At 32.2% G+C, this 25,412-nt stretch overlaps 1 protein-coding gene across 1 annotated transcript in view; it reads right to left on the bottom strand.

The window, feature by feature from the left end:
- The window catches only part of LOC105622945 (rho guanine nucleotide exchange factor 11), a 343,184-nt gene extending 318,100 nt beyond the window's left edge, over nucleotides 1-25,084 (bottom strand). Inside the window, exon 1 of the mRNA XM_012204353.1 lies at nucleotides 24,913-25,084. Coding sequence (XP_012059743.1) covers nucleotides 24,913-25,084 — 172 coding nt within the window. The remainder of the gene's footprint in view (nucleotides 1-24,912) is intronic.
- Between the last annotated feature and the right edge of the window lie 328 nt (nucleotides 25,085-25,412).

Here is a 25,412-nt window from a genome sequence, read left to right as displayed (position 1 = left end):
AAATGGCTTTAGCGATAAGTGGTGGTCGAAATAAATAGATCATAGACGTCATACAATAAACTTGGGCATCTGTCAACATAACCCCATAGAAACATTAGTCGATTTGTGTCTACATAAAGTTATTCTCGATTGAAAATGTCAGTTTACGAGCCAAATTCTCGTCATTTGCGGGAGATTTTAATTTTTTGCTTCAATATGAAGAAATCTGCGGCTGAGGCTCATCGAATGCTTATGGTAAAATCAAATACTTATGGTGAGGCCGCTATTAGTGAAAAAACGTGTCGTGAGTGGTTTCAACGCTTCAAGAACGGTGATTTTGACGTCCAAGGTCATGCTCTGTATTTGGTGGGACCAGCTCGGCGTAGTGTATTATGAACTGTTAAAACCGACTGAAACAATCACAGGCGATCGGTATCGAACGCAATTGATGCGTTTGAGCCAAGCATTGAAAGACAAACGGCCAATACAACGAGAGACACGATAAAGTGATTTTGCAGCATGACAATGGTCGACTCCATGTTGCGAAAGTGGTCAAGACATACTTGGAAACGTTGAAATGGGAAGTCCTACCCCACCCGCCGTATTCTCCAAACATTGCTCCCTCTGACTATAATTGTTTCGATCAATGGCACACGGCCTGGCTGACCAGCACTTCCGGTCTTATGAAGAAGTAAAAAATTGGATCGATTCGTGGATAGCCTCAAAAAATGAACAGTTTTTTCGACACGGGATTCGTACGCTACCCGAAAGATGGGAGAAAGTAATGGCCAGCGATGGACAATACTTTGAATCATAAATGTATAATCAGTTTTTTACAATAAAGCCTCGAATTTCGGAAAAAAATGGCGGAAGCAAAGTTGTACACCAATAAAATTAAATGACTTATCTTTTGTAAAGAACTCCATCCTTTAGTAATAAAGCATCCCAATAAGGTAAACCTTAACAGAAGAATTCAACATTGCTAAGTCTTGTCGAAGAGGACAATTGATTCATTTCCCTTCAAGAAAATGGAAATTATCGATCTTTACGCCATTCTTCTGAAACATTTCCCTCTAAAATTATTCGAATTACACCCTCTTCCTTTGGAGTTCCGTCTTGGCGCAATAATTACATACATTCTTTCAACAAGACTATTTTGACAATCCGTCAGCATTACCATGCAACTGTATCCGATAAACTATTTCAAATTCATACTGTTGCAATTTCTCCAGCCATAGTAAGTAAACTGCCTTTCTGTAAGGATAACAGAATCGAGCGTTAGGATAATTACTTTTTGCTTTATCTCAATGATTCCCTGATAAATAATATTTTAGTTGGCAGCGTTTGGCACTTTTGTTCGCGATCGAAGGTTAGGGGAAGGTCTCGATTAACTCATAGAAAAGCGACACGGTTGTGCACGCGAAGTGAAGAAAGCGATCGAGTGACAGCGTCCCCAGCGAGTTTTTGAATAGACGTATGCAAAGCACAAAATATGCACAAGCACAAAATAAAGCGCATTTCCTTTATTAGAAGCACCACCGACTTTCATTCTCTGAGTTAAAGATTTCGCCTAACAATCCAGTACCTATTACCCTGAACCCATCCGAGCTGTTTTGTATTCTTAACTTTTAATTCTCTAAAAGACAACAGCCAACGAAAAGAAACATGATCAGCCTAAACTAACAATTTACAATCATATAAATAATGAAGAACGCGAGCATGATGTAGCAGACAGCGTATTGGTCTATACTAGAGATACCGGGTTCGATCCTCGGCAGAATCAAAAAATTTTCGTATACTTGTAGTTCCTCTCGGAAGACAAAAACAAACCACCGAGTGTACTTGCCCAGGAAATCTTACCAAAAATTTCCATTCGGAATTGGCGTTTAAACTGTAGGTCTCTTATATATACGTATATGATCAATGTGCGCGCACAAGTATATAGCATATGATACTTAAAAAAGAATAATAAAAAATGATTTCATTGCACTAACAATGGCCAATAATTCTCGTTGAGTTACACAACAATTTCTTACTTGAAGACAGCGTATCAAAAAACAACTTTGACTGGCGATTATGCAATTATGATTGCAAGTTTTTCGTGATATGTATCAATGTACCAAATTTCATCAGTTTATTATTAATAGTAACGAAAATAGCTGATTTTGCGCTGATTTTGAGCAATCACTCCTCTTCACCACAATATCTCTAAAATAATAGATCGAGGATTTTTCATGAAGCATGGATACACTTTACTGATAAAGGCGAAATCAAAATCAAAGTTTCATCCCGAAATCAGAATAACACTTGAGGAAATTCCCTTGTTCTATTGAATCCTCTCTCACAAACACTGGAGTTCCTCGTTGTGCTACAGCATCGCTGCAAACATACTTCGTGCACGCATCTCACAGAACTCGGATAGGAAAGGTTTCCGAAGAAGCTTCCGAAATCGAAAACTGATGTCTTGGTACCTCTAATGTTGAAAGCAGACATCTCTTCCTCGACGTCGACATTCAGACTGGATGAGCTCTCAAAATGTTACACTCACGATTCGTTTGCGAACTCGTGGACAGCTTACACAGAAATAAAGACACGGGTCTTTATAAAGAACGAAAAAAGTTTTATTACAACAAGAACACAAATACACGTGATAACTTAAAGAGAATAATGGAATAGTTTAATGGAATGCGTGTCAGAAATGTCAGTTCTGTCAATGTCAGTTCTGTCAATCTCAGCTCTGCCTCCCAAACTGAAAATCGCTCGTCTTCATCTGTTGTTTTCATGCTAGCAGCTATCCGGACAAGACGAGACGGAATTAAAATCGCAGAACATAATATTCCGTAACTCGTAGCAATACATCAGTAGATTTTAGGATTATATAATAAATATTCACTATCGCATATGCGAAAGTAAGATGCGTACGCATCATTTTAAATTCTTGCTTTCACTTTCACCACCGAAATTAATTATAAGTTTTAGCGAGTTTTAGCGAAAAATTTTATTCGGCTTGTGAGATTCACAGTTTCATCGGAGATACACAAGATGACAAGGAGTGCAGTATGTTTCATTCATTGATTTTACAGTCTAGAAACACTTAAGACTTTAGAGTTTAAACTATTTACTAAAAACAAAAAAGTGCAAAATGCTGTGTGATAAATTACAACAATTAAATAATTAAGTGTGATAACAATCATTATTCAATAATCTGAATTGAAATCAGTAATATTTTCAGTAATATCATTAGATTACATATTACTTTTTCTAATTAAAATTATGTATTGTCAATTTCAACGTTCAGCAGAAAAAAACAAGATCTTTCACTTTCGCATTTGCTTTCGCTTTCGTATAAAAATATTTTTCTTTCACTTTTGCATTCACTTTCGTTATAACTCTAGCAAATTTTTTATTTTCTTCATATGAATAAATAATTTATCTATGAATATCTTTGTATATAAATGTGTCATAATGATACGTTTTATAAGAAAAGAAGAACTGTTTTTTATAATTATTTAATAATTATTTAATCGATCTATGTGATTTGTGTAGAAATGTGTGACATCTGCGTTAGATTTGTAAGAAGAATGGAAGTTTATTAACATACGAGGGCAAATCAATAAGTTTTTAAAAAAACATAATAAAATACATTATTTTGATCGATTCATTTTTATTTCTCAACATAATTTCCTTTCGATACACTAGATCCAACGATTCTCCAACTTTTTCAAACTGTTCGAATAATATGATTTGTCCAACTCTTCAAAATAAGCCTCTGTTTCGGCGATGAGCTGCTCTCTAGTGGCGAATCTCTTCCGAACCATTTCTTCAAGAAATAATCGCAGGGAGCTAAATCTGGCGAATCTATGCTGGATGGGAAAACAATTCGTAGTGGAATTCGTTGAATTTGGCCATTGGTGACGGGCGTATGAATCCGCATTGTCTTGATGAAAGAGCACTTTTTTCTTTGCCGAAATGATACATTTTTTCTTTAAAATGTTGATGAAACGGTCCAATAAAGCTGCGTAGTAATCGCCATTGATCGTTTGCTTCGACGGAAGGTAATCAATATGAATTACCGCGTGCATCCCAAAAAACTGGCCATCACCTTTTCGGCCGACTTTACGTTCTTCGCCTTCTTCAGAGCTGGTTCACTCGGTAAAGTCCATTGTTTTGACTGTTCCTTCGTCTCGGGTGTGTAGTAATGGATCCATGTTTCGTCCACAGTAATGAATCAACGCAGAAATTCTGGATTACGTTGAAACATCTCCAAACATCTCCAAACATTGTTTTGAAATCGTCACACGGTCATGCTTATGCAGACAACAGAGAGCAAACGCAGCACCCATCTTGCTGATAGCTTTTTCATAATTTTTCCCAATTTGCAAAATTGAAATCACTGTGTTATGTGATATGCTTTTGGCCTCAACAAGTTCGCGCATTTTTACTTACTACTGATCAAAACAATATCATGGATTTTATCGATGATTTCTGGCGTAGCAGCCTCAATTGGACGTTCCGAACGAAGTGCATCACACCTCGTTCACGTTTAAATTCATTCACTCAATTGTATACAATCGGAAACGCTGGTGTAGATATGAACATTATCCAACTCGGCTTTGATTTCTTTCGGCATTAAATCTTTTATATGTTCAGATGTTTGATTTGTACGAAACTCATTTTTTTCCATTTTGCAAAAGATACGTAGGTTGTTCGCTTTAATCGTCTACAGAAATAAATCACGCGATGAATTCCGCTCAAAATTTGACAGTAATCAGCTGAGAGATGTTACTTGTCAAAAAGTAATGTGAAATGATATTGCGAGTGTCCCTTTAACAGATTTTTTAAGAACTTATTGACTTGCCCTCGTATAAACATTTATTGTATGTGATCTATCAAAATGAAAATTCATCCGTCTTTTTCAAGAAGTTACAGCAATATGAAATCATGAAATCTATACGAAGTAATTTTGTGTATGTGAGAGAAAAAAATCGAAAATGCGATTGCATGTATATGCGTTATCGTGTATAGCGATCAGCTGATCGCAGAATAGGTTCCACATACCTGCGTCGGATGGTAGTTGCACTGCTCCTGCCCATCTTTTCTACGCAATTTTTCCGTAATTCGCTAACTATTTCTTGCTATAATTTGAAAGTTAAGTTTTGAACAAAATTTTGGTAAAGGAAAAATCAATGACTAAAATGCATATTTGCATCTATTCTATGAATGTTATGACAGAGAATTGTCAAACTGTTGTCACATATTCGGTATTATAAGAACTTTATATATTACATTATAAATAGCACGCAAATCCACTTAATAGTATTATATCTTAATATATATATATATATACCATTTTGATCAAAAAGTTCCCGGAATTATCACTAGGTGATGCTCTGAGTCAGCTGATTTGAGTTCTGTTTTTTTGGTTAGATTGCCACATCTATCATTGACATTCCCAACAAATTTTATCACTATAGCTTGACATTTGTAAAAGTTACGCCGTCTTGAGTACATCTACCTCTGCACGTATTTTCGATTTTTTACAGTTTTAAAAATGGAGTTGAATTTGCAACAACGAGTTTGTATTAAATTTTGGATCCATTAAAAATGGATTCAATGGTGTGAAAACCTTGGAAATGTTGAGAAACTGATTTTTTTCTGTTCGATCAAGTCAAAAAACTATTACGGGGAACGCATTTTAACAGCCGAAAGGAGGTAATGGAAAAATCGAAGACGGTTCTGATGGCTATACCGACAATAGAGTTTCAGAAATGTTTCGAGAGCTGGATCAAGCGCTGGCATAAGTGCGTTGCAGTCGATGGGGAGTACTTTGAAAGGGACAATATCACTTTTGATGAATAAAACTGTATTTTGAATTTTGTGAATGAATTCCGGGAACTTTTTGATCAAGGTAGTATATATATAATAGTATAATCATATTATCATTTAAATTAAAAAGGTCCTATTTGGAAGATTTAGATCACTCTCTCCTGTATATAGAATGTCTCAAGGATGTAAATATGATTTTTGTACACGCCGATTTTTATCAAAAATTATCGAGTAAAGAATTTGTTACGAACGAAATTTGGTTCACAAACGCATTCAAAATGTTGCAAAAAATTTATGGCGATAATTGCAATATTTTAAATGCGTTTGTGAACGAAATTTCGTTCGTAACGCAAAATTTCAAACAAATTTTTTTGTGCACATATGCACATACGCATATACAACAGATTAAATCCGACTGAATAACTTCCACGTGACACACCTTGAGTAACGCTAATATCAGCAATAAATTGTCAAGTTTTATAACTTGAAAAGTGCTTAATAAAAAAATACTTTATTATAATGTTTTAAAAACGTTTCGACTTCAGCTATAAGAATATGCAATAAAAATAGTGGTTTCTATTTAAAAAATTTATGTTTACCTTGATCTTATCTTGGTAATGCCTATATATGAAAAATCTGTTATTTCCACCTTCTTTCCACCTACAACTTTCCACATAAAACTTTTTCTTGTTTTTTTTTCTTTTAATTTCTGAGATATCCGCCTAGGGCGATCAAAATGCCCCACCCTATAATAATAGAGATTTCACTTCCTTTTCAATATTCATTCATCATGATGTGTTACGATATCTGTCAAAGCGCGATCGCAACCGGCTACTTGATTGCGCGGCGCCTGACGGCACGAACTTTGCATGCCATCATTGGACAGTTTCAAAGGCTCACTATTCAAAAACTATTGACACCTCAACATTTTGCTATTAACATTTTCGACTCAGTTTTTCATGAAAAGTGTCATGCCGGTTCCTGCTAAATTACTCTATATAGCATATACAGAGTCCCATAAAGATCGGAAGAGGGCTTAAGAGAGAATTCCTAAAATTATTTTAGAGATAAAAGTTCAAATGCTAAAATATTGAGGCTATAAGTTTTTTAAATTATAAGCATTTGAAGTTAACGAATTATACCACCTAATTTGCATATTCGAGTATTAGTATAGTACAACGCTAATGCTAAAAGTAAAAATTAATTATTGCTTCTTGTAAACTGATATAAAGATTATCAATAATTGTATGTGAACATATAATTACTGATATTTTTAATCATTGATCAAAAGACACAGTAGTATCTCGCACTCGCGCAACCGTGCCAGCGCAAGCCGTGTATCTTTACGCGAACCATCGAGATTTTCCAGATCGTGATTATAGAATTTCAATTTGATGAGATTGAACCGATCAAGTTCTAACAAGTACAATTAATTTCCACCCGAAATAATGAAAGTGTCTGTAAAAAATTTAAAGGAAATAAGCATAAAGAGAAGCTATCAGCATCAGAACTATGGCTCAGTGAATAGAAATCTGCCATTACGAAGGAGACCAGGCCTCGGTTCAAATCTCGGAGCACCCTATTTTTCTCGTGTTGTCGCTAATTTCTTACAGTATTTTTATTTTTTCTCTGCATGACCGGAGATATTGTGATGTAAAGTTTTAATATTTTCGCAATTTCCTTTTTAAGAAACGTTATCATTTGTCGGATATTTCTTTCGTGTTCTTTTAATATTTTTTGCGCAAGAAGCGTTAGCGATACATGAGTGCTGCGATCTGTACAGAAGAGTCGGTTCAAAACAACAGGATAAAGTCGGTAAAGTCAATCTAAGCTTCTCGCAATATCTCGGTAAATCGATAAGTGTTGAATTTAGCCTCTTCATCTCCGTATTGATAAAATTAGGCTCATTCTGTTTTTGCACGAAATGAATGGAATCTGACAAAAGTCGCCCTGTGAGCCGAGATATTAATCGTTAAAATTGATGATTATTCAAACTAGGAAATCTGTCACATCGATGGCATAGAGGGACATGAGACTAGAATAAATATTTTCTGCTTCAAAATTACACAAATTCTCTGCTTTAAAAGACATTCTTTGCTTCAAGAATACAAATTGTTTTCTATAACTTTTGTTTTTATAACAGAGAATTTGTTTGTTTTTTAATTAGGAATTTGTTTGGTTTAAAAACACAAATTCTTTGCATCAAAAACAAAAATTTTACTATAAAAACATAAATTATATAGAAAATAATTTATGTTTTTATTTTATAAAAAACTTGAATCCAACATACATACATTATTTATCAAGAATTCTTCAAGAGATTTGAACGAATATTACATCAATAATCAAGTAATTTGAACGAATATTACATCAATAATTAAGTAATAGGATTGCTATATGGATTTGTTAATGACAATTACATCGCATTACTGAAAGTATGAGTTATGTTGGATTAATGTCATTTAATAATCATAATAATTAAATACGAGACTGTCAATTATGGTCAAAATTAGATGTTTAGAGTAATACATCAATATGTATTTTAAATACAATTATCTCAGAATTTTGACTGCGCGCCAATTATTTTCGAACTTGTAACTCAATTAATCTAAGATTCTAATAAAATTCCCCGAAAGTACGTTAAAACTTGTAAAGAATTTATTATGAAAAATATACCTAGATCGGGAATCAATCTCGAATTTTAGTTATATCCTAGTCTTCAAAGATTAGCGTTCTCACAGAAAAATATTTTTCGCAATAAGTTCTTTACAAATTTTAATTTGGGAAAGATTATTAGTATCTCAAATTGTTACGAATTCGAACATAATTATTAGCATATAATCAAAATTCCAAGATAAATGTGTATAAAATATTGCTTACCCTAAATATTTAACTTTGAGCAGTAATTGACATTTTCATATTTAGCAGATTTATTTATGTAAGCGGTCTTGTTTCAAATATTAATATTTGCACGAATGTGTAGACATGTTCAGTTAACTAAAGATATTATTTTATAAACTAAAAATAACATATTGCAAAAATAATTCAGTTTGTTGCGATTGATGTGGTAGAAATTTTAAATGTTTCATTTTTTAAATTAAGTTGAGTTTATATTGAAGTTATATGTATCAACGACATGTATGATATCATAATATGCATGTTTATTAAAATATAGGTTTTATTAAACGGTTGAAATAAAGTTTATTGTCATTTCATATTAAAAAAACAGCAAATGTCATTAATTTTTTTTATTTCTTTCTTTTGTCTCCCCCCCCCCCTCCCAAAAGATAATTTTTGTTCGATACTATCTGATACATTTTTTGCTAGTCAATTGGTATAAAGTTTTCAATGGTGGCAACACTACGTCTGGCACTTCTGCTGTGGCCATTCGAGCGGGTAGGTGACAAAGGATGCAGAACGCACTCGACAGTATCATGTGAGGAGTGACTAGATCTTTCATGATAAGATGCCTTTAATTTGTAAAGTTGCCAATTTTCATGTCAGGGAAAGCGCGTATGAATGTTGAATTTCGTTTTATAAAACGCATGCCGACTGCATAATTGAGTCAGATTCTTCGCGTAAATTTTGTGCAAGTGCACTGTCTCTCTCGATTCTGCATTTCAATATTTTAGAGCTTATAATTCTCCGTGTCTGCCGAATCCAGTCTAGTCATTATCGTATATTATTGTCGCGTTTTAATTAGTCTTATTTGTATCGAAAATTCTATATAATAATGTTCTCGCGTTTTCTATTATCTATATTTTATTTCCAAAATTCTTTTAAAATTGTTCGGAATAGCCACCTTCGTAGCTTGATCAAATTATTTAAGTATAGCTTATACGATAGTGTAAAAATCATTTCTTTTATGCCATGAGCTTGTACTGTCGAGAACTTTCTTTATTGTCGCGCTATCGAAAACTTGATAAAAAAAACATTGTAATATTGCTTCTTATCGCGTATTATTGCTATAATATTAGCGAACGTGCATGAACGAGTCTCGGAAATAAATAAAATATATTTGTTGTTTCTTGTTATTAATTTCAATGTAACTTATTGCAGCCGTATATCCTAGTCACTCTCCAAAAATTCAACCTCAAAGTCCTCAAAAAATCTCTCTCTGACAATACAGTAGCTGAGTAGTCGGTTATCAGAGTTAGTGTTCACAACTTTCCGAATATATTTTCAGCAAGTTCCTGTTAAAATTCCACAAAAGTGACATACTTTCTCGTGCCTGATCGTCCAATTATCGGTATTGTGAATAAGAGTAGTATAAATTTTTGGAATTACTTTACGCAGCGTTTGTTCTGAGTATTAGATAATTGTTATTTACGAGAACCTTATTATTGATCACAACGAATGAACGCAACAAAGTTCCACCACGATCGTAAGTGCGACTGCAATTCCTGTATCATACAGGAGAAAATTTTATATTTAAAATTACTATAATGTTGTAGAAGCTGCGAACTATCATGACAATTACAAGTTTAAATGCTACAGTCATTTTTTTTTAAACAATAATATAATGTAACAATAATGTAGTTTTTACATTATTTCATAGTAAAAATTTGTTATTAGTAAATCAAAACTTGTCGAATAAAAGTTAATATTGTAAAAATAAATAAAAAAATATATACCTAGCAAATTTTGTTTGCGTATAGAAATAGAAAAATTAACTGTTTTCATGTTAGAATGTGGCTTAAGCACTGACTTTTAACAAAAATTACTTTATTTACGTGATAAAAATTAGTATTGCCATTTAGTATTGGGTTATCCGGAAAATTCGTGCCGATTTTAAAGGAAAATTGAAAGCAGAAGATTTAAATTTTAGTATACATTTATTAAATTATATAGGTGCCATTCTATTCTACAATCTACATTCTACAATCTTTCTCCATCTTTCAGGCAACTTGAAAATTCCATCCTTCCAGAATCTCTCAGGTTTTTCAGCGAAAAACTTTTCTAAGTGATTTTTTACTTCGACCAAAGAATTGAAGCTTTTTCTATTAAAAGAATTTTGTAATGATCGAAATAGGTGGAAATCAGAGGGCACAAGATCTGGCGAATATGGGGTAGAACATCCCAACCGAACTCCAACAACTTTTGTCGAGTTATAAAGACATAGGAGGCCGCGCATTGTCCTGATGAAACATGACGTCCTTCCGATTCGCTATTTCTGGACGTTTTTGTTCAATTGCTGTCTTCAATTCGTCTAATTGGGAACAATACTTCTCTGAATTTATTGTCTCGTTGTTTGGTAAAAACTCATAATACAGGATACCTTTCCAATCCCATCAGACACAGAGCATGACCTTCTTTGGATGAAGACCAGCTTTTGGGGTGGCTAAAGGTAGTTCATTCCGCTTTCCCCAAGATCTTTTTCGCTCAACATTATTGTAAATGATTCATTTTTCATCCCCCATCACTACTTGCTTCAAAAATGATGTCTCCTCATTACGTTTATAGAACGAGTCGCAAATGGAAATGCGATCCATCAGATTTTTCTCCGTTAAATCGTGGGGAACTCATACATCAAAACGGTTTATGTAGCCAAGCTTCACAAAATGCTCGTGGATGGTGGATTTTGACATATTCAACATTTCTGCAAATTTGTGTCGTATAGCGTGAATTATTCTCGATCAGTGTTTTAATCTGATCTTCATTTTTGGTGGAGGCCCTATCCGGGTGTTCTTGATTTTCGAGGTTGAAATCACCAGCTTTAAACTTAGCAAACCACTTCCGCATAGTTCTTTCAGCTATAGCACCTTCGTCATAAACAGCATATCTTGTTTGCCGCTTGTGTGGCATTTTTGCCTTTCCGGTAAAAGAAAAGCATTAAATGTCTAAAATGCACTTTGTTTTCTTCCATATTTAAAGGCGTATAAAACTGACAAAAATTAAAGTATCGCAACCAAATTTTTTTCCAAGTATGCCTGAAGTATCATCTTTTATGATATGTCATTTGTTTTCAATCGTTCTGATATATTCAGACCTTACGCCACCTATCAAAAATCGGCACGAACTTTCCAGACAACCCAATATTATCAATTAATTATGTCGGAATCGTTTGTAATGGTCTATCGAAAATAAGACATAGTATAATTGTATTAAGAGTATTTAAAATTGTATTAAAACTTAATATAAAATTTTCTCCGTGTGTATATATATATATATATATATATATATATATATGTGTGTGTGTGTATATAGATATACTGTTCCATTTTAATTATCCTAGAAAAATATTTTTTAAAATATTGGATATGGGAAAAAGTTCGTGGCGTTTTTCCCACTAGATGGCATTAAATGCTCAGCAGTCAGCAACTACTAATCGCATCGGCAACACTGGACATGCGTTTAAAAAGTGACATTTTAACCTTTGTTTTGAGCCAAAAAAGATTGAAATCGGTGAAATGGATCAAAAATTATTTTATTTTGAAAATGGAAATAAGGAAAAAATTCGCTACATTTTGCATTATCACTACTACTAAAGGCAAGAATGCTGCACAGGCTTGTGAAAAAATTTGCGCTATTTACAGTGAAGATACTCTATCAAAATCAGCAGCACGGAAATGATTCGGTCGCTTTCGTGCTGGAAATTTCGATGTGAAAGATAAATCTTGCTCCGGTCGACCAATCACTGAAAGTCCAATGAAATCATGATAAAAATCAAACATGATAAGCATGTGAACACTGTGGAGATTGCCAGGGAACTAGGCATCAACCACAAAACAGTTTTAAATCATTTACACAAAGCTGGATACAAAAAGAAGCTCGATGTTTGGGTTCCTCACGAGTTGAGTGTTGGGAACATGATGGACCGAATTAACATTTGTTGATACGCTACTAAAACGGAAGGAAATTGAGCCATTTCTGAAGAGAATGATAACTGGTGATGAAAAATGGATCACCTACAATCCAACTAGAAAAAAATCGTGGATAAAGAAAGGAGAGAAGGCGCAAGCAATCGCAAAACCTGGATTGACGAGGAAGAAGGTGATGTGTGTGTGTGTGTGATGGGACTGAAAGAGAATCGTTCATTATGAGCTGTTATCGTCCAATCAAACAATTAATTCCGAATTCTATTGTGAACAACTGCAGAGATTACAACAAGTAATTGAGAGGAAGCGGTCAGAATTAATCAATAGGAAAGGTGTCGTTTTCCACACACATCTTTGATGACTCGGCAAAAATTGCGAGAGCTTGGCTAGGAAGTTTTAATGCATCCATCGTATAGCACCGTAATGTATCCTGACATAGCACTCTCAGACTATCATTTGTTTAGGTTTCTGCAGAACTTTCTTAATGGTGTAAAGCTAGCTTCAAAAGAGGCCTGTGAAAATTACTTGAAGCAGTTTTTCGATCAGAAACCACAGAAGTTCTATCGCGATGGAATTATGGCTCTGCCCCAAAAATGGCAAAATATTATAGAAAAAATGGAGCATATTTGGTTTAAATAAATTGATTTCAATATTCTAAGAAAAACACTTTAATTTTACTAAAAAATCGCCACGAACTTTTTCCCATACGTTAAGATATAAACAAATGTTTTAAATGAAAATGGAACAGTTTCGAGAGAGATCAGACACGTTGCTTTTTTACTGAAAACTAAAAAGATATAAAGGTCATCTTCATTTTTTCAAATGGAATAATATGATTTTTTTTACACAATGATTCCTCCATTAATAATTAGAAAAGTCAAAAAACACGAGCTGTTTATTGAATGTTTAAAAATAAACTAGTTTATTATAACATAGATTAAGAATTAAATTAGTTTTTTATTATAATAAATCGTGATAAAAAAAACAATAGGAATTGTTGCAAGAAGTAAAAACCATCTCACAAAGGATATCTACAGACAGAACTCAACCACCTAAAACTAGCCTTACCTAAAAATGAATAGAACAAAAAAAAACATAACCAAAATAATCATGAAACAAAGAACAATGTAAATAAGACAACTATCTCTGACACACAATCAGACGAAATCCTATCCATTCTCCCATATGTCAAAGGAACAGATCGGATTGGCAGAATATTAAACAAACACAATATGAACCACCCAAAAATATAGGACAAATTTTTTAAGAAATCCTAAAGATCAAAGATTTCCACTCAGTTCTACAAGAGTATACAAAATACTTTGTTCCTGCGGGTAAGTATACATTGGAGAAAAGTATATCGGAAGAATCAACTTACGAATAAAAAAACACCAACGTGATGGCTAGAATACGCCACAGTCGGCATTATCAAAACACAACATCAAAAACAAAATTGGGTTGTTCGGAAAGTTCGTGCCGACTATATAATTTAATAAATGTATACTAAAATTTAAATTTTCTGCGTTTCAATTTTCCTTCAACATCAGCACGAACTTTTCGGACAACCCAATAGGACATCAAATAATGTTTGATGACCACGATAACCTACATTACATTATATTTTCCAAGAAAGTATAGAGAAGCCATAGAAATAAAAAACATCCTAACAATCTAAATAGAAATGATGGCTACAACATAAACAAAATATGGAAGACCATTCTCCCGGTTATTGAAGATTGATCAATTTCCCATCTCCCCCCCCCCCCTCCCACCCATAATTCTTTTCTTTCCCCCACCACTCTAATAAGCAGTGTAATATAAAAAGGCCCAGAGGAACAGCAAAGTATCAGGCTATTCCTCGTCCTGATGTGTGAAATGGATTGCAAGGTTCACGAAATTGGCATTCCAAGAATAGATCTAGACGAAGAAAACCCGCGAAATACAATCTTCATATAGAAAGCACCCATGGAAGCTTCAAGAATTGTACATCTTTATAATATGTAAATTTTATTTGATAATTATATATATTTTTTTTGCGCATTAATTACCGCACTGTAGTGATGTTCTCATTACCCGATATCCTATTATAATCCCTTAATGTATGTTGTAATAACTTAATGTATGTTGTAAAACTAGTTTATTTTTAAACATCCAATAAATATTGCTCGTGTTTTTTGACTTTTCTAATTATTAAATTTTGCTTAGCAATTTCAAGCTATAAAATTTACATATTTTAATGATTCCTTTAATTATTCTGCATATAAAAGTATTCATTGTAGAGATATCATAAAACCAATGATTTACAAGATATTTTATATATTTTATATATTTTATTATGGCATATATTGATAAAATGTGAAATAATTCGTAAAACTATTATTATTTTTTATAATCATACTTTAATACTTTCATGAACAAAATAATGAAATGAATCAGTTGAGCTAAAGGAGACACGTAGTTGCTTTAAAAAAAATAACAATAAGTAGTCTCCAGAAGTACCTAGGATTTTTTATTCCCTCCAAGTATTTCTGGCGCTCGCTTATCCTACTTCCGAAATATAAAAACTCGGAATACGAGAGTTCTCAGCTTCCGTCAAACGTTCCTGACGCTCGTATGTTCCCCGGCTGCGAAAAAATGGGAGTGCTCGGTCCCCATTGAGTTCCGACACAGGTTCAACAAAAATCCACGAATAAAGTTTTACACCAACGTCACCGCAGAACAACGCCATTCGAATACAAGCGAATAAGCCCGGGCCATTGCAACTTGCGAACGCTGCGCACAACAATCTCGAGATAGTTTTCACGGACGCTGTAAGCGCTCATAAATGCGCTCATAAATGCGCTTATAAATGCTGTTTTCAGATATTTGGTTTTTATTTGTGAGCAGTTGAAATCATTACGATTATAGCTGTTATACTTCTAAGAAAAATCAAAAGATCAAAACTAGAATCATCAACTGCGCACAATCAAAAGAATAAGAAACAAAATAAAAAATTTCAACCTCTCAAAAACAAGTATGAATACACAGTTTTTGAAATTCTTATTCGCTGTTCCCTATTTCCTATTCTTTTGATTGTACACAGTCCCTCATTTCACTTTGGCCAAGAAGCGCTTATTAGTGCTATCAATCACGTTATTGCTATTTTATCTCGATAAAAAAGGATTTGTGAGCACGAGTTATGACATCATGGATTACGTTGGCTGTGTTCGATTTGCACGCTTACACGCTTTAAGCGCTTATAAACTTGCTTACATTGTTCGCTTTGATGGTGTAAGCACTAAGAGATGCGTTTATCTATGACATCATTATTCGTGCTTATTTCTGCTGCTTACCTTGAAATGCTTATTTCAAAGCAAAAGCATGAACGCAAATAAGCGCTTATTGGCGCTTCAAAAAACGAGAGCATGTTCGATTCTAGTAGGTTAGATTCATGCACATTTTTTTATGATTAGAGAAATATACTTAACGAATGTGTTAGATTGCGTGCATATTTTAACGCTCTCGTAATATACTTGTATACGACGTCTATAAACATTTCCCGATTTTGTGGTAATAAAAAAAGGATTTTGTTCACCAACAAGGAATTGGATGTTTAAATTTTCATCAAAAAATAGGAAAAAGAATTTACTCATACAAAGATGACATTAACAGGTTCTAGTTGATTTAGAAGATGCACAGACTGAGAATATATACACAATATCTCTAATTCCCGATAAAGTACACAACTCGAATGTACCTGCGATAAATGTCATTGACGAGCATTTTGTACTTTTTTATAATAATATACTAATTGAATGTTTAAAATAAAATTTATGTTTCAAAATTTAGAAGTTTTTAAGTGATCGCAAAAAAATGATATTCAAGAAGTTGAGAATAGATATATTTTAAGGCCCTATTAACCATTAAGGCTCATGCCTAATATAGCCAAACTGAATACGTGATTTATAGCATAAGCAAAAAATTTACTCGTATTTTTTCGTTTTGCAAAATTGATCATTTAAACGATAATTGTTTGAACAAATTGTTTAAAAATGTCCATTTTTTAAATTAAAAGCCATTTGATTCTACGTTCAAAAACAAGAAACTTTTATTCTTGGTATTTTTTCGATCTGCTTTGTTAATGCAAAAAATTATTATATAAACGGTTTGCATGCGCAAAGTTGGCTTCCGCCCATGCTTTAAACATGTTGTTTTTTGATTTTCCTGTTTTAATTACTCGTTTTTCCTCTCATTTTGAGGTGGCTTATATCTATGAGTCTCACCTCTCACTGAATTCGGGATGCTTTTTTACCGTGAGTCTAAAAAAGCACCCAAATTCAGTGAGAAACGATTAGTATCATGCATTAGTACCATGCATTGGTCAGCATACAAGAGAATAAGCATGCTTAAACATGTAAAGGTAACGATGCACGATTGTTACTTGCACGATGCGAATACTTGTATTTTGCCAATGCATGATTCGTTGCTTAAAGCGCTATATAAAGTCATTCACATAAATGACGGTGACATGTTGTACAGTTCTCAGTTGTATAGTGTTCTCAGTTGTATAGATGCAAATTAATCGAATCAATCAATCAATCAATCAATCTAATCAACTGGCCGAATTCTTTTAATCTATTGATTAATACAAATCATAGATAAATCATAGATAAAGAAAAGAGTAAAAAAGAAAAAAATAATAATTTTAATTCATATATTTGACTTGACATCAATCAATTACCTGATTGTTTCTTAACGTTTTGATTGACAAGGAAACTAAGCATAAAATAATGCACTATCATCAGCATCGTGCATTAGAATCAGGAATTCTAATCTCTCATTGTCTTCGGAGAAACAGTGTTTTGGCTCCCTCATTGTTGGCCATCCAAACTAACGATCAATATGGCTACTTATTATAAGTAAAAGTGAAGGTGAAGTATTGTGAAGTATTATGGAAGCATGCAGCGCATGTGAGCATATGTAACTATCAGCATTTGAAAAGATTCTCGAAAGTCTTTAGCCATCTTTCAGTTTGGATGCTCAAAAATTCAAGAAAATAGTATTTCCTTATGGAAATTATTTCATTCGGAAATTAATTCAGGCAGGTTGTCCACTACATAATCACTTTGATTTTTGTAAGTGATTTCAAAAGGGCCCCGTAATGGGCAATTTGTTCGAGTTAATTTCCATGTTAAGTTAATTTCCACAAAGCAATATTACCTTCTTGAATTTTTGAGCATCCAAATTGAAAGATGACTAAAGATTTTCGAGAATCTTTCCAAATCTTCCTACGATGCGTTAGGCAAAGGCACGCTTTACTGGATGAGAATAAGATTAGATCGCAAGTCCGGGAATGAGACAAAAGAAATTGAATTTTATATTCTATAGTGTAAAATTTAATTCTCAAAACTCAAAATTCAAGAAAACTTTAAAAAAAATTCTATTCGTATAATAACGTGAAATGTAATAGCATCTCAAAATCAATATTAAAATTTTTATATACAGAATGTTTCTTCTGAGAATGTAGAATATCACTACTATTTTTAATAATATGAAAAAAAATATTAATAAAAAACAATTTCATATATAGCAAATGCTATAGTTAGCAAAAAAAATCATTCCATGATCATATTTTATGAAATTTCAAGGTTATTGTCATTTTTTAAATATTGGGAGTATAAATAAGTTTCCGCTGTTTGCAAAAGATGGCGCCTAATAAATAGTTAAAATTACTTGATGTAAAACGACATATCGTAAGATTGGACATCCGGCAACACCATAACCTTGAAATATTAGCGATTTTGTATCAGCCTTATATATTTTTTTTTGGTATGAAAATGTCAAGTTTTGAGCCGAATAAGCGTCATTTGCGGGAACTTTTGATTTTTTACTTCTTTAATTTGAAGAAATCTGCAGCTGAGGCTCATAGATTGTTTGTAGAAGCATATGCTGCCTTAAGTGAGAGAAGTTGTCGTGAGTGGTTTCAAAAGTTTAAGAACGGTGAATTTGACATCGAAGACAAAGAACGTAGCGGAAGGCCGAAAGTGACGAAGACGCGGAATTGGAAGCATTATTGAATGAAGATTCGTGTCAAATGCAAAAAGAACTTGCATTTATACTAGGAGTGATTTAACAAACAATTTCATATCATTTTAAAATCATTGGGAATGATTCAAAAACAAGGGAATTAGGTTTCATATGAACTGAAGCCGAGAAACGTTGAACGCCGATTTTTCACATGTGAAATGCTGCTTGCCAGGCATAAACGAAAGGGTTTTTTGCATTCGTATAGTCACTGGTGATGAAAAATGGATCCACTACGATAACCCAAAGAGGAAATCACCTGGCCATGCTTCAACATCGACAGTCAAGCCGAATATTCATGGAAAAAAACTCATATTGTATATTTGGTGGGATCAGCTTGGTGTCGTGTATTATGAGTTGCTCAAACGAGACTATTACTGAGGCTCTCTACCGAACACAATTGATGAAATTGAGCCGAGCACTCAAGGAAAAACGCACCCACTACTATTCCAGACATGACAAAATTACTCTCCTGCATGATATGCTCGATCATATGTTACAGCGCCGGTCAAAACCTACTTCGAAATATTCAAATGGCAAGTTCTACCCCATCCGCCGTATTCTCCAGACATTGCTTCTTCCGACCACTTGTTCCGATCGATGACGCATGGCTTGTCTGAACAGCATTTCACATCATATGAAGATACCAAAAATTGTATCGATGATTGGATAGCCTCAAAAGATGAAAACGCAGTATCCACATGCTACCAGAAAGATGGGAAAAAGTAGTGGCTAGCGATGGCCCTTACTTTGAATAAAACATGTACCGTTTTCTTTCACAATAAATACTTAATTTTTGATAAAAACGGCGGAAACTTATTTGTACTCCCAATTAGAATTATGTTTTTTAATATAATTATTTTAAATACTCTGCATATAATAGTTATCAAAAAAATTAATAGCTTATGAGATATTTATATTTTATTTTGACATAAAATATAAAATATGTATACTATTTATATTTAAAAAATTATGCAATTTACAATACGCAATTATAAAAAAACCTATGAGATTTCATTGAATCATCTTATTATTCTGTGCATAAAAGTATTAAAGTATAATTACTAAAAAATTTATAGTTTACAATTTTTATAAATTTATAGTTTATTTTAAGCCATAACATATGCTACAATAAATTATATAAACTAAATAATATAAACTAAATAAATCGTAAATTGATTTTTTAATTACTCTTTTACTTCTATATAGCAGAATAATTAGAAAAATATTATGTAAAAAATATATCAAACTTATAAAAATGATCACAAAAATTTTTTCTTATAATATTTGCACTTTCGAAATAATTTGTTTTTTCGTTAAAAACAATAAAAATAATAAATGCTTTAAATGCTTAAATTCATCAAATGATATTGATAGAAATATTAAGTTCAAATGTTCCTTTGATTTAAAAAAATACCAAAATGTTCGGTCAATGAGTGTGATTGTCGCAAATTTTGCCATGATAATCATCAGTTCTTACATAAAAGTTGTTGCAGAATATCGTAAAAGATAGATAAAAGCAATGAAATATTAATAATAAATTTATTCATATACAGGAAAATAGTAGAGGGATGCTGGAGTGATCAAATTGTGGGATCGATAAATATCCGAATTTACTGAACGGAATCAAAAATCCTTTTACAGAATTAAAGTAAACACAAAATTTGATGGTGCTGCATAGCCTTTACGCCACTACCTTTGTGAAGATGGCACCTCATTTCTCAAAAAATGAATTTTTTGTCATAGTTATGAATGCATTCCGAAGAGTTCTGGAGTTTCTGTCCAAAATGAAAAATAGTTCCAGGGAATTAATACGAAAAATCAAAAATTAAAAATCTGGGGTGCCCACTTCATAAAACGCAAAACGAAAAATCGCGATATTTTCTAAATCACTAGTCCTAATGCTTTAAATGATAATAATTTTTGATAGAATTCTTGGGTTGTTATCCAGAACAAGACTCAACAGAATTGCCGTAACATTCAAAAATGTTTTGTCCCTCAGATATGAGTGAATCGGACATTCAAAAAATCGCTATATCTCTTAAACCTAGCACTTCAAGTGTTAATAACTTTCGTTAAAATTCATGATACCCAGAACTGTCGACAAAATTGCCAGAATTTTTGAAAAATTTTTACTCATTATGTATTAAAAATTGTTCGATTCGACAAATGAAATCATCATATCTTTTAAACTCTTAAACGTTAGTTCTAGCGTTTCGAGCGTTAATAACTTTCGTTAGAATGCTCGTAGAAAGCTACCTAAAATGTCGACAGAATTACTAGAACTTTTAAAAATTTTTCACCCATCAGATATTAGAAATTTTTTAATATCTGAAGGATGAAAATTTTTTTAAAATTCTGACAATTCTGGATAGCACTCCATTAGTTCTAACGAAAATTATTAACATTTGAAGCGCTAGGATTAACGGTTTAAGAGATATGGCGATTTTTTGAATGTCTGATTCTCTCACATCTAAGGGACAAACAAATTTTGAACGTTATCGCAGTTCTGTTGACAGTTCTGGATAGCACTCCAAGAATTTATCATTTAAAGCGTTAGAACTAATGATTTAAAAGATATCGCGATTTTTCGTTCTGCGTTTTGTGAAGTTGGCATTCTAAATTTTTTATTTTCGATTTTTTGTATTAATTCGCCAGAACTATTTTTCATTTTGAATAGAAACTACAGAACTCTTTGGGGTGCATTTCGAACTGTGACAAAAATTTGATTTTTTTGAAAAATGAAGCGCCAATTTCACAGAGGCTTTATACTAAAATCGAAAAAAAACTTATATTTTTTCGATTCGTAGAGCTGTCACCTGACGTAGATGTTTCTTTACTACTTTAAAATTGTATAGCTCCTATAAATAAACAGTTCAGCACCTAGCATTTTACGTGCACAAACAATATTAAATTTATGAAATCAAGATTAAGAACCCAAAGAAAAAGATTTATATCAATCAAATTATTTGCAAATTACGTATATATGAATGTTGAGCGACGACTCGAAATGGTAAACAAAACAAGAACTATGTCTAACAGTAGATGCTCGATCTTGCAAGAGATTGCAATACTACTTTGATCAAAAAGTTCCCGGAATTCATTCAGAAAATTCAAAATACAAGTTTTATTCATCAAAAGTGATATTGTCCCCTTCAAAGTACTCCCCATCGACTGCAACGTACTTATCCAGCTCTCGAAACATTTCTGGAACTCTATTGTCGGTATAGCCATCAGAGCCATCTTCGATTTTTCCATTACCTCCTTTCGGCTGTTAAAACGCGTTCCCCGTAATGGTTTTTTGATTCGATCGAAGAAAAAATCAGTTTCTCAACATTTCCAAGGTTTTCACACCATTGAATCCATTTTTAATGCAAAATTTAATACAAACTCGTTGTTGCAAATTCAACTCCATTTTTAAAACTGTAAAAAATCGAAAATACGTGCAGAGGTAGATGTACTCAAGACGGCATAACTTTTACAAATGTCAAGCTATAGTGATAAAATTTGGTGGGAATGTCAATGATAGATATGGCAATCTAACCAAAAAAACAGAACTCAAATCAGCTGACTCAGAGCATCATCTGGTGGTAATTCCGGAACTTTTTGATCAAGGTATGTTAGATAAGGACAGATGAATGTGTTTGAATGAGATACAACAATACGAAGATCGTTTGAAAAATTTTGAATCTCAACATAAAAATAGCATTATACATCAAAACCATTTTGGTATTACAATCGTATATGTTGAAAGATACTTGTGAAAATTATATATAATTGTATATTGGCATAAATGACTGTCAAACAACAATTGAGCGTCCAAAATGGCTACAATTTTCAAAGGTATCTTTCAAAACACGATTAAAATGGTTTTGATGAATAATATCATTTTCATATTAATGCTCAAAACTTTTCAAACGACTCTCGTACATAATAAATATAAGAAAATTATCGAATTTGGAAAAAAAAATCTACATTATTGACCTCAATCCCTGATCAAGTTCGACCATCGTTTCAGCATCCCCATTAATATAAGGAGAAATTTGGAGACATGATAGTGTCTCGGCGCTAAGCAAATAAAGCGTCATGGCACGAGATATTATCATGTTCCTTAACGCAAGCCGGCGAAGTTGCGGCAGATCTGAAAACATGATTCTGAATAATGATAATAGAAATAATGATAATAGAAACAGTAAGAACAAAAATAAATAATATAGAAAATATAAATTAATCCCTTCGTTGATATACTGGATATAAATCACAAAATTATTTTAATTCTCTAAAACACAATTTTCGTTTATTTTGTAGAACAAAAATATTTATAAAAAAAAATCTCTATTTTTCAATTCCCAAAATAGTCTACATTCAATATGCAAAATAAATACCCTTTATCCAAAACCAACTTACAAACTAATTTTTTTTCAAAATATCACATCTGAACAATAATTCTGTAAATTTTTAACTTTTAATATTGAATTTTTTTAAAGTTTTACAATTTTTCAAAAATTTTATTCGTTTTTTCTCTATTCAAGAATTTTTTTTTCACAAAAAACTAACGAAATTTCAATCAAAAATTTTTTTTGAATGTATTCTATAGATCTTGAAATTGACCCATAATTTTTTTCATATTGATTGGATTTTTTAAATAAGAATGTTAGTTGTTTAAACATTGCTCTAGATGTGAGTCACCTTGTATGTCAAAAAGCGATAAAAAAAAGAGGTGTGTCAAGAGTTAATTTAAATAATATGTAACATAAAATTATATGTATTATATAATAAATGTAAATATATGTAAAAAATGTAATATAAAATTAATGCGATTCGGAATAAAAAGAAATGTTAATACAAGAAATGTTATTATCTTAATAGAGACATAACACATAATATTATAATTAAAATCAATTAGAATACAAAAATTATTAAAATATGAAGCAGAATTACGATCTGATAAGAGATATCATTTCAATACAATCAATTGTTATAAACTGAGGACATTTTAACGAAGAGCGAAAAACATAAAACAAGTCGTTATTAAAAAAGATAAAATAAAAGGGAGAATATGTAAGTAGGATTTGTGTAGAGATTTCGTATCATTCTGCCTATTCAAGCTCTGTCTCTGTTTCTTTATATAAATTAGTTCGGATATTAAATATGTAATAATGTTTATTATACGAAGGTTCGCAATCCAATATTCTAGCACCATTCCAATTAAAAATTGTGGTTACAATCAATATGTGATTAATAATGACAAATGGAGATCCTATTTTTTTCTTTATATCAGATATATGTTCCTATAATCTGATTTTTAATTTCGTCAACATAGCTAACATCATAATCATCGCATGCAATCTTATAATCTATATCTTTATGAGAGAATATATCCAATTGATCTTTGCCTCTTTTTATGTAATGTTTCAAGATGTTCGGAATAAGATAATTTATAATTTAGTTTAAGAGCGATAGACATAAAACTTTCCGAAACAGATCTAACATAAGAAATTGTAAAAAATATTTAGTATTTTTTATCATTTTTGATAAATAGGCATTTTTATCTACGGTATTATTCTTGTGAATATGATAATTTAATATTTTCTGTATAATGGAAAATTTAAAATGAAGAGAATAATCAATGTCTAAGAAAATATTGATGATTTCAATAAAATTATTTTGTTGAAAACGAGAATAAGATAATACAATAATATAATTTTGTCAACTGCATTCATAATAACACTCCTCTTATGAGATAGGATGGTGAGAATGAAAATTAAGGAATCTATCTGAAAAAGTTGGTTTATGTTACCTGTCAAATTAATTATGTTTTCATCAATAATAACAGTGTTCAAAAAATTCATTTTATTGTCAAAACCTATTTCCATGGAATTATAGTCTTTTGTGTAACAAATTAAAAATTCTTTGAATATCATTCATGATGAATGAATGAGAAAGAGCTGTCAGTATAATGTCGTCCATGTAATTGAAAATAGAACAGAAATTGTAGTCCTCAGCTATTGAAGTCCTCAGCTATTGAAGGTAATCTTTCAATAGCTGACTCTAAATCTTGTAAAATTATTTCAACTATAATAGGAGATAAAGGTAATAAAAGATTCCTCATAAGAATCCCAAAAATTTGCTTATAATTATTATTATATGTAATAATTATAATTATATATGTAATAATTATTATTATTATGCAAATATTAATGCAAACATGGAATTTTTTGCGGACCTTCCTTTACAGATTGAACGTAGACTGGATTGTCGCCAGAAACTTTCATTCCAAAGCCAGCATCGTCCTTGTATACGACCAGAGTGGCGATGGGTGCTGGTTCGATGGCTCCACCACTGATGGCGCCTGCACCAGCCCCGACGCTGCGTCGTAGCGCTGCCGTTCCATTCATCCCTCCTTCGAGCTCCACCTCGCCACACCTCTGTTGCTACCGATCTATCATAATTCTTCCTCTTATAATATAAAAGATTTCAAAGTTTCTCATATAAAATTTTTTATAAAATAGAATTAATTACAAATAAAATTCTTAATAATTCAATTACGTACATTTTTTATATAAAATACATAATTAACTAAAATACATATTTAAATAAAAATTGAGAATTTTTTATAAAATTCTCATCTTCATTAATCTTCCAGAGGAGTCTTTTAACTTTTTGCGTTATGAGCAGTATCTAGGTATCATCTAGATACATGTACCTGTAACTAGGTGCAAATTT

The sequence above is a fragment of the Atta cephalotes genome (assembly GCF_000143395.1).
Source record: "Atta cephalotes unplaced genomic scaffold scaffold00050, whole genome shotgun sequence".
In the NCBI taxonomy this organism is placed as follows: Eukaryota; Metazoa; Arthropoda; class Insecta; order Hymenoptera; family Formicidae; genus Atta; species Atta cephalotes.
This window is presented reverse-complemented; position numbering and strand designations above follow the sequence as displayed.